At 38.5% G+C, this 16,368-nt stretch overlaps 1 protein-coding gene across 14 annotated transcripts in view; it reads right to left on the reverse strand.

The window, feature by feature from the left end:
- The window catches only part of ADAMTSL1 (ADAMTS like 1), a 1,112,438-nt gene that overhangs the window by 219,837 nt on the left and 876,233 nt on the right, over positions 1-16,368 (reverse strand). For all 14 annotated transcript variants that reach the window (XM_086414961.1, XM_086414960.1, XM_086414965.1 and 11 more), the window contains one exon: positions 4,383-4,684. In XM_086414961.1, the coding sequence (XP_086271087.1) occupies positions 4,383-4,684 (302 nt within the window). The remainder of the gene's footprint in view (positions 1-4,382; positions 4,685-16,368) is intronic.

The following is a 16,368-nucleotide window of genomic DNA, read 5'->3' on the forward strand; positions in this document are numbered from 1 at the left end:
AGGGGAGGGTCATGTGTGGAGGGGTATATTAAGTGATGTAACCCGTTTCCCCTTTGTGAAGCCTGGTTTATAGAACTGAGGTCCTTCCAAGCCTGCATGGAATGGGGTTGCAAGGGTTAAAGTCTCTACACAGGAAACCTTCTGAGACACATGGAACAAGTTTATGTGACTCCACCGAATAATCCTAGTTCAGGTTAAAAATCACCTTTGGGGTGATTTTTTAAAGTTGATTTCTCACCTTTAATTGCTGAGATTCAGAAGCATTCCAGAGTTACTACCTTCTAGAAGGATGGCCTCATGATGGTTCAGGGCTCTGTTGTCATAGCATTCCTGGGTGGGGCCTGGAGTGGTGGCGCCTAAGGGCAGAGCTCTGTGTAATGAAGGAGGATCTGGGACCAGCCCTGTGGTCAACACAAGACATTTTTGTGGCATGAACGAATGAGATGCCTAAAGGGCAGGGTATTCCAAAGCACAGTGTGCAATTTGGGCCAAGGTGGTGGGAATGGGGGCCTGGAGGAAGCGTGAGAGAGCAGCCTGGGGATGGCGGTGTGGGAAGGTGAAGAGGGAAGATGTCTGAAGACTTCACCTGAGCTCACAGTCTACTTGGCTCAGGGCAGTCAGGCAGGCTTGAGAGAAGTTAACTCATCAAGTGTATACTCTTTTCAATGGGATAACTCACTCGCCCAGAAGGACATTGTAAACCAACAAAGAACACACACTTACCCAAGATCTTTTCTGATTCTGAGTTTTCTTTCTTGACAGAGCAAAGAGAGAGGATTGATAAGGAAAAGGGAACAAGAGAGAAAGGATTTCACCTTTTAATATTAATACTTGCTGATGTCAGCTTCAAGTCTTCCCTCAGCTAGACTTTAATATCAATTTTACCATTTAAGAGATCAACAATACAGCTGTTCAGGTTCAGATCTGCTGTCCTTGACTACACCTATCCATTCACATATGGGAAATTAAAATATAACCAGGAGATGATAGTGGGACCCGGGACACAGGTCTGAACAGATTAGGCTCACTTTCCATCTTTCAGAAAATGGAGTTTTCATTGTTTATATCTCCCAAAATAGCATAATTGCTACCTAATATTTGATGAGAACTCAGGGAAATGCAGCCATCAGCTACAGCCTAAATTACTAACACGTTCCTTCTGGTTACTACCTCTACTGGGTGAAAGGTAACTTCTGTGTCTATCCAATTTCATCTTTTGAGATGGCAAAAACAATAAAATTAGTATAACCTCAAATTGATTTAAAATCTGTTAATCCTGCACATTTTTTATTGGCTTCAGCGGAATGATTAAAAATGTCTTCAGCCTTGTGGGTTATATTTTGGTGTAGATCAAAGGTGATAATACCATAAAATGTTACTGCCAAACAATGACTTCAAAATATACACGTCCTATACCCGGAAACAACCTAGATTGTCCATTGACAGATGAATGGATAAAGAAGTTGTAGTACATGTATACAATGGAATATTACTCAGCCATAAGCAGGAACACATTTGAATCAATTCTAATGAGGTGGATGAACCTAGAGCCTATTAGAGAGTGAAGTAAATCAGAGAAAAACAAATATCGTATGTTAACACATATATATGGAATCTAGAAAGATGGTGCTGATGAACCTATCTGCAGGGCAGCAGTGGAGATGCAGACACAGAGAATGGACTTGTGGACACAGGTGGGGAAGGAGAGGGTGGGACGAATGGAGAGAGCAGACTGGAAACTTATCTACTGCCATACGTAAAACAGATAGCCAGTGGGAATTTGCTATATGACTAGGTGGGAGTTGGGAGGCAGGTTCAAGAGGGAGGGGACATATGTATACATATGGCTGATTCATATTGATGTATGGCAGAAACCAACACAATATTATAAAGCAATTATCCTCCAATTAAAAATAAATTTAAAAAATTTAATATACATGTCTTATATACTGAAATAATTTTTTAGTGTGTTTGGGCATCATATGGATTATATGACCCAAGCATATTTTCACCACTTTGGCATTCTCAACTTTTAACATTTTAGGCAAGATATATTACCGTGGCACAATGACACAACTATAAGTAAGCATGCATAGTTGTTGACAGTTAAAGACCTAAGACATTTCAGGAACTTTCCCTGCCTTGGATATAAATGATGTACACTTTATGTTATACAAATATCTCCTCAGATCCTATAAGCATAGATAAATTGTATATGAAGCATACAAATATTATTTCCAAATCAATATATTCTGAAAACATTTTAAATGAAAAACAGTTCACACACTCTCAGTGATTTGAATTTTATGCCTCTGGTTAGCAGAATGGTTAGAATTGTAAAGATAAAGGTATCTGGTTATTTACATGTTCCACTAAGGCATCATTTTCCCTATCTGCTCATAAAGTTCACTTGGCTTAGAGAATCATAATAGAGGGCAGAAATAATTTTTTTCAAAGCACATTTGTTTCAGACAAAAGATCATGATCATTCAATTCAGATGATCATGGAAACTGGGGATAAACACACACCATCCGAAATCCTGAGTAGTTCCTTATATTGCAATGAAGCAACTGCAGCCACTGGCTATGTCCTTTCCATCTGACCTTTTAACTTGCCTGGGCCCAGAGATCATCAGAGCTTACTCAACATTTCTCCTTCATTAAACATGGGAGAAAAGATGTCCTCATTGTGAGTGGTGGGCGCCCCCAGCAACATGGATGAGTAGAGTTCCAAGAAACTGTCTTCCAGAATCAGATGGAAAATTTTAGGTTTTAAAATAACAGACTCTCCATGAAAACACTTAAGAACTCCATGGTCTGAAATTGGAAGACTTAGAAACAAATGAGAGCCTCAAGGTCAAGACTATTAAATGCTTACAAAGTGACCTGATGGAGAAAATTGATTCTCTGCTTGTACTTGTTCCACTATCCATTCCTTTTCAACTACATATGAACAATTTGGGCACATGTATTTTTACATTCCCAGCAATGACAAAAGATGCTTTTATAAAAGAGTTTCCCAGATGTCATGGTTTAGAAGACAGTTTGGGAAATCATTTTAATATAGATATTTTTATACCAGTTAAGAAAGAAACTTTGCTGGGAATGCAGATCCTTGATGTGACAAGAGGGGTTATTGATAGCTAGGGAGGGAGATCTGATGGGAAATCAGCCAGCCTTTCCTTGCCTATCAAAATCTCTCTTGGGAGTATATATGGGAGTTAGTAGCCATATGGTGGTGGTTTAGTCGTTAAGTTGTGCCCGACATTTTGTGACCCCATGGACTGTAGCCTGCCAGGCTCCTCTATCCATGGGATTTTCCAGGCAAGAATACTAGAGTGGGCAGCCATTTCCTTCTCCAGGGGATCTTCCTGACCCAGGGTTGAACCAGAATCTCCTGCATTGCAGGAGGATTCTTTACCAATTGAGCCACCAGGGAAGCCCAGTGACCACATTTCCATTACTGTATTTTTTACAGTAGTACAAAAGATCATAATCTTAAAGAATTAATTATTGACTTAAATACCTTCTTCTCCCACTATTGTTTCATCACTAACACCTGAAATAGAAAAATGACTGAATCTGTTATCACCATGGACTAGACCTAAGAGAACCAGATTAATATACATGGAAACATTGAACACTATTTAAATAATATTCATTCAGTGATAAAGCTTCAGGAACTCTCTAAGTGTGTAAAGAAGTGAGGTATGATGCAAGGACCCTAAACAGAGAAATAAACAGCAGGACTAGTCCCAAATATCACTGACTAGATGTGTGATCTTGAAAAAAATCACTCAGCTCTCTGTATCTCAGTTTGCACATCGATAAAATGGCAGCGGGATCAGCTTTAATCTTTAAACTCCCTTCCAGTTCCAGGTAACCTCAGTGTTAACTGTCATTATACATCCTTTCCCTTTGTCAACAGATATTACTTTGGCGACCAGCTGAGAAAGTCAGAGGTGGCGTACTCTGTCCTTGGGAACAACAGACGGTTTTGTCGTCTTTGATCTGGGTTCATACCACGTGCACTGAGGCAAGGGCATAGACAAATAAAACTGAATGTCAAGAGTACTGCCAGCCCCGTGTCAGCAGTGTTTCTCAGTCAGATACACTGAGATATAGTGCAAAACATCAGAATGACAAGTAAAAGTAAAAGCATTACTTGTGTTAGCTACTCATAGCTGACAGTCTAAGAGAGACAGGCCCAGAGAGAAATACATCTGTGTTTCATTCAGTCTGCTTTAGGTTTAGAGTGGTTTCCTCCCCCTCCTTAGCCTTCTTGGACTAGAGACAATCACGGGACACAGCTGCCCTCAGAGAGAGACACTACAGTGAAAGGCAAGAGGAGGGCAATGATCTGAGGCCTAGCCCCTTCTTACCTCCTCCACAGGACTCGGAGCACTTGGTGAAGCCCTCATACTCCCAGTCGTAGAGCTGGTCAAAGTCCTGCAGGCCACCCAAGAGGCCATCTGTCTCTTCCAGGTTAAATTCGGGAGTCTCCCCGTGGCATGGTCCTGCGTAACAGGGGCGCTGGGACGCTGGCTTGGGTCCTTCACATTCGTCAACGGGCAGGTCGGCCACGGACTGAGAGAAAGACAGGAGCACCTGGCACCTGACTATTCGCACCTGGGTCCCCACACCACAGGTGACCGTGCAGGCCGACCAGGCCTCTGGGATGAACCTGCAGTCCGCAAGCAAACAAGAGGACAGGATGAGAAGCCCCAAGCAGGAGACCGCAGGCACCGGGAGGGGCCACATCCCACCTGCCACTGGGGCCCAGGGCCGTCTCAGGACGTGCTCAGGGCTCTGCCACCCTGTCCTGTCCTGTGCTGGGTGCTTCAGTGCAGCCCACGAGCTCATCTGCCAGTCTCTGGATTGGTTTCTTCGTGCGTGTCACATGAACCCCCAGCTGGAAGATATTCCAGCCACAGACCACCTGCTTTCTCCCAGCTTTGCACCCACAGTGGTGGCTCTTCAGAGCAGGGAACTGATTTCTTCTCTCTTGATCTAAATTCCAGCCCTTGTGCCTCCTGCGAGATGTTGGCTATTCTTACACCAGACTAATACTGATACTAAAAACTATAACAAAGTAAGCCCTTAGAGATATTTAAGGAAGTATATATATTTCTTTGTTTTAGTCTGGATTTCAGATTCTGTAACTTTCTTTGCTTTTTTGCTCAATGTGCTTCCCAAGATTTATTTATATATAGAAAGAGAAAGAGGATTTTTTTTTTTAAGTTTCTAAGAATGGAGCAAAGCCTTGTTCCTCACACATTCTTTGAATTAGTTTGGCCTGCGATTCTTTTTATATCTGAGAGAAAAGCCTTGCTACAAATTTAAATCCACAGGCATGTCACTGTAAACGAGGGGTTTTGCATCCATACATGTTTGTTTGACAGCCTTCAGTCCCTCCCCACCAAGCGAAGTCACATTAATGAGAACTTCCCTGAGTTTCTCTAGAATGTAGGACAATATCCAAATTCCAAAAAAAAAAGAAAAAAAGACTGTTTTCCTCCAACTAATCAACAATTGCCATGTCTGCAATGACCTTGAGAAGTATCCAGGGAAAAAAATCCCTGAGGGCACCACTAACATTTTCACAAAGTTAGTATAATAATCTGGAGAAAGGACTTTGGAATACAAATCTTAAAAAATTTTTTTTCTATGATCCTACTGCTTTTGCACTGGGAGTCGTGCTGAGGAGGCATGCAAATCTGGCTCTTTAACCCTGATTTTGGCAGAGAAGGAAAGAAGTGATAAGAAGGTTATAGCATTAAGTCCCAACAAGTGAAAATAGTTCCCATCTAGTTTAGAGAAGCTGAAATTCTAACAGGAAATTGATCCAAGTTTTCAAACTGGAAGAAGCAAAACAAAGTTGTGGCCTGAACCTGGGCTGTGTCCTGAGCAGGGAGACGGGAACAGAGACCCAGAGTCACGGTGTCTGAGGCAGGGAGGGGTCCCCTGACAAAGGATTTGACACTTGCTACCTTTGAAGAGCCACCCCCGAGAGGAGGATGAGGGTCATACACAATCGTGTCAGGAAGGTGGATTAAGGAGGAAGCATCACCCCGAATCATTCCCAAGAAATTCTCATCACAAGGTCGCCTCCCTCTTTCGTTTTTTAATTCCTGACTCCATCTTCTGGCACCTCGGGAATGTAGTAGGGAGAACGCATCCAATAAGATTAAAGTATCTTTCTCTCTTTAAATAATGCTACCTGTAGCCGTCTTTTAGGAATATAAAACCAAACTCTGCAATCAAAATAGTTTTAACCCCCTTACTATACATTCACATCTGTCTGCCTGAGTCCTGGGACAAAAATCATAACAAAATATACAAGCAGTGAATTTTACAACCCAGGTAATAGACAGAAAGGAAAATATACCCCATACTATTGTATATATGAGAGAAACCCCAAAGCAAGTGATATGTCTTTAAACTTTGATAACAGTGATGAATACTGCTTCTTTAATAATGTGGTCCTGAATTTTGTTTTCAAATAAAAAAGATGACAAGATCTCAGAAAGAACAGTAACCTATTAGCTTTTCCAATCCAGTAAGGATTATTACTCTGTCGGCTATAATAGCCCTTTTCAGTGACCATTACAAAAGACTAAGAATCAGATAGATTTTTTGGTAAAGAGACAGGGGAGATTTTAGATTCTGTGGGCTATGTGTGTGGGTCTTTGTTGTTGCAAAACTTAACTCTGTGAAAGCAGCCACAGGCAATATGAAACAAATGAGTGTGGCTGTGTTCCAATAAAACTTTATTTATAAAAACTGGGGTGGGGAATGGGAAGGGAGATGGAAGCGTCTAAATTTGGCTATTGGGTTGTAGTTTTCCAACTCCTTCTACAGAACATTTAGTGGACATGTCAAGCACACTGAGATTCATCAGTTCCCTCAAAATTTATTTTAGGCATCTGTCTCCATCTTTTCCCACATAAATAAACTTATGAGAATGACAAGTAGCTAAATTGATTTATATTTTACCTCCTAGATTAAAAGTGAGTCCCAAATGAAATCTAGAATGTAAAGGATGCACAAATAAACCCTCAGCTCTCCCTGCCTATAACATGAATCACTTTGCATTTGTTCTCTTTCCAGGACTGGGAAGATACACCAAAATCACAGAAAGTAGAAAGAGATGCCACTGCTCCATGAATTCTCAATTGCCAGGATTGAGACTTGTTTATTTTAAAGCAGCATCTAAATGAAAAAAGAATCATGTGTGTTGTGGGTATGTGTATATTTTTGACTATTTGGATACTTAGGGTTAATCTACTTTATGTCTCCCAAATGAGAACCTTATCAAGTGTCAGACAGACTTATTGGCATATCTCCCAACCCACCCTCCTTAGGTCTTCATCAAATTCACACCAATTAAGAACAATTTGGTCTTTAAGTGGTGCTGTCTTTTGGCACTCAGTTTAATTTCTCTAGTGCATACACTGGATGATATAATATTCTCTCTCACTGAAGGCAGAAGATTGTATTTCAAAAGAAAAATATCTAATAGTGCAAATGGCCAAATGAATAATAACTGTTTTTTCATATGAAACCTTCCCCCACATCTCTGGATCTCCCAACTCTGTATTTACTATCTTGAGCTTTCTGGCCACAAGTGGGAGGAACAAAGGTCAGGGAGAGGGCAGTCAAATGAGCCTGGAGGTTTAACTGAAATGTTTAGAAGTTGAGTAGTTCTTGCTGAGTTAGAACCTTTAAAGTGTGACCTTTAAAATGGAGTCAATGTGCTTTCTAAAAATCTGCATGTTATTAAAATAAATTTATATTAAAAAAATAAAAATCTGCATGTTAATTGTCTTGATGTACACACGTACAATGTATTATTGAAGTTTAATTTAGGCAACTTAACTATTCTTTTGGTTAGCAGCATGATTGCCAGAAGAATGAGGAATGGCTTGAATAAGTGAGTTCTTTAAGTGGTGGGCTTGAGCTTCAGAAATGATTGATATGATTCTGCATTTAGTTTTCCCATCTCCAGGGTAAAACAAACAAATGAACAGAAACTTGGCACGTAAATAATTTATGTTTCTTCTGTTTGCAAGCTTCATTGTTCATTTCACTACCAAAATGCTTATCCTTTAATTAGAGGTGTAACCACAGTCCCTATAACAAAATAGGTAAGTGATAATCAAACTCACTTGTAAAATCCCAAAGTGGTTTAGTTTATTAGTGGCTATTATGGAGTCAGAAGCATGGACATTTCTGAAGTAATAAAACTATCACTTTATTTATATGATGCTACAGGGAAACAATTCACTTAGTCTCATGTCACCTCAGGTATTATCCACTTAGCTCTAGTTTTATACACATAGTCTGATATTCAACTTTTCTCCTCTTCCTTTTCTCTCTCCTCCTTTCACATGTGCATTTGTCTAAAAAAATCATTGGGATTATTCAAAATATGAGTAGCACAATATAGTAGCTCTGTAGTGCTATTTTGATGTTGTTACGAGCCTCAGCTCATTCTCTAGTTTCAAAATACAAACTGAAACTTGCAGGAAATCACATTACAGATATTTAATTTTAGTTTAGTTTCCAATCTTACAACATTTGAATTATAAGTTGATAGTGGAAAATTCCATGGACGGAGGAACCTGGTAGGCCGCAGGCACTGCCTACCAGGGTCGCTGAGGGTCGGACCCGACTGAGCGACTTCCCTTTGACTTTTCACTTCCATGCATTGGAGAAGGAAATGGCAACCCACTCCAGTGCTCTTGCCTGGAGAATCCCAGGGACGGGGGAGCCTGGTGGGCTGCCATCTATGGGGTCGCACAGAGTTGGACACGACTGAAGCGACTTAGCAGCAGCAGCAGGGGCTGTATATTTATTTTTATTCTTTCTTTGGTGGTTTTAGGGTGAGGGGTGAGGAGGGAATAAACTTAATAGTGTAGGAAAAAATTATCACAACTTTAAAACAGACCCTAAATATTACTGGGTATTCAGTTCAGTGCATTCTTTCTGATTATTGCAAAATTTTTAAATTTCTGAGATTTTAAATAACTGTGAGTTATTTTTACTCTATAAATTGTAGAAAATTGATCATGAAAGTGATTCAGGCTCATAGAAATGAGGATTAATTGTGTCTGTGAGTGAAGTTGCTCAGTCGTATCTGACTCTTTGCGACCCCATGGGCAGTAGCCAACCACGCTTCTCTGTCCATGGGATTTTCCTGGCAAGAATATTGGAGTGGGTTGCTATTTACTTCTCCAGGGGATCTTCCTGACCCAGGGATCGAACCTGGGTCTCCCGCATTGTAGGCAGACAATGGACTGCCAATCCACTACCGTCCAGTGGATTGTGTGTAGTGGAATGTAATTGGTTGTCCTGTAGATAGACCCATTTTGCATCTACTTGTAAATTCATTTCAGCATTCTTATTTGCCTGAATATGTTTGGCTCTTTTAAATTTCCTTTGAATTGGTTGTAACATCTTCCTAGTTTCTTCATTAATTAATGAAGTCAATACAATCTTTGACAGATGTTTATTTTATATTTGCATGAGATTCATGATTATTCCCATTCTAAAATTTTCTCATTTAACAGTGAACACAGAGGGCTCTGGAGAAGAGTACATTGGAAAAATAAAATACTGTATAAGTAATTCTATGCCAAATTAACCAGAAAGTCTTTTACATAAATATGTCATTTGGGGACCAAAAAATCATTATATGTTATTGGTAAAAACGGTATTTCATATTATTTCATCTTATTTTTAACTCAATCTTTTTCTCTTCTTTTTCTTTAGTCTTAAAAGAGTTGGTTCTTCTGATTTTGGACAATCTTTGAGGCAGTAAAATCTTTAGGAAAAGGTATAGTTACCTAAAATCTAGCTGGGCATTTGGATCTATGACCCATTTGGATCTATAATAAAAACACATTGCTGCTGGGTGGGAAAGAAAGTTAGAAAGGGAAATAGAAACACATTCTTTCATCTACTTAATTATTTATTCAATGTCTCTATGAAATTAAAGTTGTTGTTTTTTTTTTTTTTAAATAAAAACCTTCAAACTAGAAAACAAATAAAATGTGGGAATGCTACAAAGGGAAGGCAATTCTTTAACTGTATCACTTTAGGAGTTTTAGAATTATAGGTAAAATCCATCATAGTAAGACAAACTTAAAATGATTATTTAAAAATATAGCTAAAGCATTAAGTTGTTGAGCATATACTTATCCAAGATATGCCTCTACATTCACTTAGAGCCATACCTAAATCATTCCAAATAAATGAGAATCTAACTTATTGTGAAAATTCTTTAGTCAAGGATACTTGATCTGCATGTGGAATTATAAAAATATTTCTTAACTGCTGCTGTTAGCTTACAACTTTCTGGAACTGCAAATAATTTATACTAGTTATGCAATGCATATTGAAGTCTCCAAGCAAAATATTGTAAAGGTGTCCAAGATACCACTCTACAAAACATCTAATATCACCACTGTTTTGTCATAGATTCTTCACGTCCATATCACACCTGAATTGGGAGGGTGTTCAGCAATGTAAAGTGCCTAGTAGTATAACCAAGAATAGAATGGTTCTAGAAATTAAGCTGACAAAACAAATGACAATTTTGGTGCAGTCACCAGTATGATTATTTGAAATAAAGTTCAGTGACTACCCCGTCTAGTAGTGCTAACCAGTGATGGGAAGGAAAGACTCAGCTCCCTAATTCTCTAAGGCATCCTGGGAGAGCTGTATTTAGTGGCATTTTCCAAGTAGTTGACATTATTTTCTCATGATAATGATGCCCTTTTGAGTTCTTTGAGAGGCAGCTGGCCTCTGCAAGAATGCCTCAATGGTTTTCTTGCAGAAATGCTCAGTGTTGGAAGGAGGGGAAGAAAGGCTAGCTGCATTAAAAATCACATTTTCCTTTCAAAGAGACTTTGTACTAGAAGGAAATGCTGTGGGAGATCAGAGCTCTCTCCAAGTTCCAAGAAGCCAGAGATGACTGGACTCTTTCAAAGTCTAGGACCTCATACATCTGAGTACACTGTTAAACTCATCTTGTGAGTCTGAGCCAGCTTTCTCTGATGTGGTTCCAGACAAGACATTAGAAGGAATCTTACTAAGAGTGGGACCCTCTTGACCATCAGGATGTTATTCTGCTTTAACAAGAAGAGAAAAGCCAGGAGAAAGACAGTTGATAATAAACGTTTCAGAGTATTGGCCCCAAATTTTCTGCTATTCCTGACATATCCAGTCTTCAGTTATCTTATTTCCAGTAGCATCCAAAGATACCTGATGCTTGGATGGTGCCTTTTTCCTTGAATTGCTTTCTCCTCAACTCACAAGGCATCAAACTTAGCTTGTTTTTGTTTTCTGGTCACTTCCTTCTCAGAATCCTTTTCTAAATCCTCCTCTCCTCAAACTCTAAATATTGCAGTGCCTGAAGGCTCAGTTTGGTGTGGTCTTCTGATATGCTCATCAGTGATTCTTGGTTTCAAAAACCACCAAAGTTCAGGCAATTCTATGTATTGACTCTCCAGTCTAGACCTTTTATCTGGGCTTCATACTGAAACTTCTTTTTTTTAAATTAAGATTTGGGATAGGAAGCCATTTTACTCTTTGAAAGGAATAAACATTAATATATGTAATATATTTTAAAAATTATATAGTGTGTCTTAGGTATCAGTCTCACTTCTAACTGCTTTACAAATAAATGTTAAAACCCAACAATAATCTAATGAGATAAATAATCTAATCAGATAAGAATTATTATCATCTCCATTTAATATGTAGATGAGGGAACAGGTATAAACCACACACCTAGAAGAGTTTCATGCTCTTAACAACTACAAATTGACATCTCTCCTGATTGATATGTTCACTTGGATATTTCAAAGTTATCTCCAACTTAAAGTGTTCAAAATGGAACTCTTGATTTCCCTCCTCAGCATCTGATTCCTCTTCTAACCTTCATCACAGCAAATGATTCAACTGGGCAGCTAATTGCTCACATGAAAAATTAGGATTTACTCTTGATCCCACATTTTCCCTAACTTTCAAACAATTTCCAAATTCTACGAATTCTCCCTTGAAAATATATCTGAAATCCATTTACTTCTATCTCCATTACATCTACCTTGATAAAACAGCAGCAACAACCACCACAATAATAGCTAATGTTCATTGATATTTTCATTTATTTTTTTAATTGAAGGATAAATGCTTTACAGAATTTTGTTGTTTTCTGTCAAACCTCAATATGAATCAGCCATAGGTATACATATATCCCCTCCTTTTTGAACCTTCCTCCCATATCCCACCCCATCCTACCCATCTAGATTGATACAGAGCCGCATTTGAGTTTCCTGAGCCATACAGCAAATTCCTGTTGGCTATCTATTTTACATATGGTAATGTAAGTTTCCATGTTACTCTTTCCATACATCTCACCCTCTCCTCCCCTCTCCCCATGTCCATAAGTCTATCCTCTATGTCTGTTTCTCTATTGCTGCCCTGTAAATACATTCTTCAGTACCATATTCTAGATTCCGCATATATGCATTGGGATACGATATTTATCTTTCTTTTTCTGACTCCCTTCATGCTGTATAATAAGTTCTAGGTTCATCCACCTCATCAGAACTGACTCAAATGTGTTCCATTTATGGCTGAATAATATTCCATTGTATATATGTACAACTTTTTTTATCCATTCATCTGTTGATGGACATCTAGGTTGCTTCCATGTCCTAGCTATTGTAAATAGTGCTGAAATGAACAATGGGATACATGTATCTTTTTCAATTTTGGTTTCCTCAGGGTATATGCCTAGGGGTAGGATTGCTGGGTCATATGATGGTTTTATTCCTAGTTTTTTAAGGAATTTCCACACCGTCTTCCATAGTAGCTGTATCAATGTACGTTCCCATCAACAGTGCAGGAGCATTCCCTTTTCTCCACACCCTCTCCAGCATTTATTGTTTGTAGACTTTTGATGATGACTATTCTGACCAGTGTGAGGTGATAGCTCCTTGTGGTTGTGATTTGTATTTCTCTAATAATGAGCAATGTTGAGTATCTTTTCATGTGTTTGTCAGCCATCTGCATGTCTTTTTTGGAGAAACGTCTGTTTAAGTCTTTTTCCCATTTTTTTGATTGGGTTGTTTGTTTTTCTGGCATTGAGTTGTATGAGCTGCTTGTATATTTTGGAAATTCATCCTTTGTCAGTATACTAACAATGGAAAATCAGAAAGAGAAATTAAGGAATCAATTCCATTCACCATTGTAACAAAAAGAATTAAATATCTAGGAATAAACTTACCTAAGGAGACAAAAGAACTATACACAGAAAATTATAAGACACTAATGAAAGAAATCAAAGACAACATAAACAGATGGAGAGATATTCCATGTTCCTGGGTAGGAAGAATCGATATTGTGAAAATGACTATACTACCAAATGCAATTTACAGATTCAATGTGATCCCTATCAAATTACCAATGGCATTTTTCACAGAACTAGAACAAAAAATTTCACAATTCATATGGAAACACAAAAGACCCCAAATAGCCAAAGCAGTCTTGAGAAAGAAGAATGGAGCTGGAGGAATCAACCTTCCTGACTTCAGATTATACTACAAAGCTACACTCATCAAGACAGTATGTTACTGGCACAAAAACAAAAATATAGACCAATGGAACAAGACAGAAAGCCCAGAAATAAACCCATGCACCTATGGGCACCTTATTTTTGACAAAGGAGGCAAGAACACACAATGGGGCAAAGAGAGCCTCGTCAATAAATGGTGCTGGGAAAACTGGACAGCTACATGTAAAAGAATGAAATTAGAACACTTCCTAACACCATACACAAAGATAAACTCAAAATGGATTAAAGATCTAAATGTAAGACCAGAAACTATAAAACTCTTAGAGGAAAACATAGGCAGAGCACTGGATGACATAAATCAAATCAAGATCTTCTACGACCCACATCCTAGAATAATGAAAATAAAAACAACAGTAAACAAGTGGGACCTGATTAAACTTAAAAGCTTTTGCACAGCAAAGGAAACTATAAGCAAGGTGAAAAGACAACCCTCAGAATCAGAGAAAGTAATAGCAAATGAAACAACTGACAAAGGATTAATTTCCAAAATATACAAGCAGCTCACTGATGTGTTTTAAGCATTTCTATACATTAACTTGTTATAACATTGTTAGGAGATGAGTATTGTCAGAAACATTGTTAAATGGGCAAACAAGATTACTGGGTTTCTTTTGAAGGGAAGTCTAGCAGACTTACAGGGGCTGTCAAATTCTAAGGAAGTTGGTCTATTTTGCACCTATATAGAGATGTAAGGTTCCTTGTAGAGGGCCTGTAATGATGGAGATGTTTTTTGTTCAAAGTGATGGACATTATTTTTCTGTTCATGTCAATGGAAATAATTTTGCCTGATAGAAAATACAAACTTTCCTAAATCCAATTCACATTAGAATTTGGTTTATCATTTTATTGGTTTCTTCATAATTCATGAGTTAAACAAAAATTTGACATGTGCTCATTTTATATTTATTAACAGAAATCATGATTTTAACTTTCTAAAGATTGTATTTTAACAATAATATTTTCATCCCCACTTCTAGATAATAAAATTGACACACAGATATTCCCAAGGTCATACTGCTAAATAAATGGCAGAGTCAAGATTTAAACCATGGCCATTTACTATAGAATCCATGTACATTAAAATCTACATTCTGTTACTAAGCTAAGAACTCCAAATGCACTAATAGCACTGTATGCTCTGATGGCATTTTCTCCATCTCACTGTCCTGGCTCTCACACTGCCATGTAAGCCAGATCACTGAAGCTAACATCTTGCTCTCTCCCGAACCTCCACAATAGCCACTGGTCTGTTTTCTTCCTCTATTCAGTTCAGCTCAGTTCAGTCGCTCAGTCGTGTCCGACTCTTTGCGACCCCATGAATTGCAGCACGCCAGGCCTCCCTGTGCATCACCAACTCCCGGAGTTCACTCAGACTCATGTCCATTGAGTCAGTGATGCCATCTTCCTCTATTAGCCCTTACTAACTCATTATTCATGCTGTAGCCAGGAGGTTCTTAAAACATAAAGCTTTTGATTGTTCCTGTTATATTCAGAATGAAAGCTCAACTCCTTACCATGGTTACATTATGCCATTATCCACCTTCAACTCCTACTATTCTCCCCTCATCACTGGCTTCCAGACATACTAGTCTTCCTTCACTTGCTTAAATGTGTGTAGTTCTTTCCTGACTACAAGTTTTGAAATGTGTGGGTCACTCCCTGGATGAATCTCCTCTTCCTTTCAGTTAGAACAACTTCCATTCATCCTACAGGTCTCAGCTGAAATGTCCTTTCTCAAAGAAGACATCCTTGACCTTGGACCTACTGAAAGCCCCATCAGACTCTCCGAGAGCACTTCTTCATTCATTTTCTTATAACAGTGATCAGTTTTTGATAATCAAGTGTGAACATTTATGGTATAACTCTCTTTATAAGACCAAACCTCCATGAAGGTAGAACTTCACATAATAGGTGCTCAAAAGATACATTTTTAAATGGAACTGGAGGAATCAACCTACCTGACTTCAGGCTCTACTACAAAGCCACAGTTATCAAGACAGTATGGTACTGGCACAAAGACAGAAATATTGATCAATGGAATAAAATAGAAAGCCCAGAGATAAATCCACGCACATATGGACACCTTATCTTCGACAAAGGAGGCAAGAATATACAATGGATTAAAGACAATCTCTTTAACAAGTGGTGCTGGGAAATCTGGTCAACCACTTGTAAAAGAATGAAACTGGACCACTTTCTAACACCATACACAAAAATAAACTCAAAATGGATTAAAGATCTAAACGTAAGACCAGAAACTATAAAACTCCTAGAGGAGAACATAGGCAAAACACTCTCCGACATACATCACAGCAGGATCCTCTATGACCCACCTCCCAGAATATTGGAAATAAAAGCAAAAATAAACAAATGGGACCTAATTAACCTTAAAAGCTTCTGCACATCAAAGGAAACTATTAGCAAGGTGAAAAGACAGCCTTCAGAATGGGAGAAAATAATAGCAAATCAAGCAACCGACAAACAACTAATCTCAAAAATATACGAGCAACTCCTACAGCTCAACTCCAGAAAAATAAACGACCCAATCAAAAAATGGGCCAAAGAACTAAATAGACATTTCTCCAAAAAAGACATACAGATGGCTAACAAACACATGAAAAGATGCTCAACATCACTCATTATCAGAGAAATGCAAATCAAAACCACTATGAGGTACCATTTCACACCAGTCAGAATGGCTGCGATCCAAAAGTCTACAAATA

Source organism: Bos grunniens, chromosome 8 (assembly GCF_055505025.1).
Source record: "Bos grunniens cultivar Pamir isolate PY7600 chromosome 8, Bosgru_T2T1.0, whole genome shotgun sequence".
NCBI classification, from domain to species: Eukaryota; Metazoa; Chordata; class Mammalia; order Artiodactyla; family Bovidae; genus Bos; species Bos grunniens.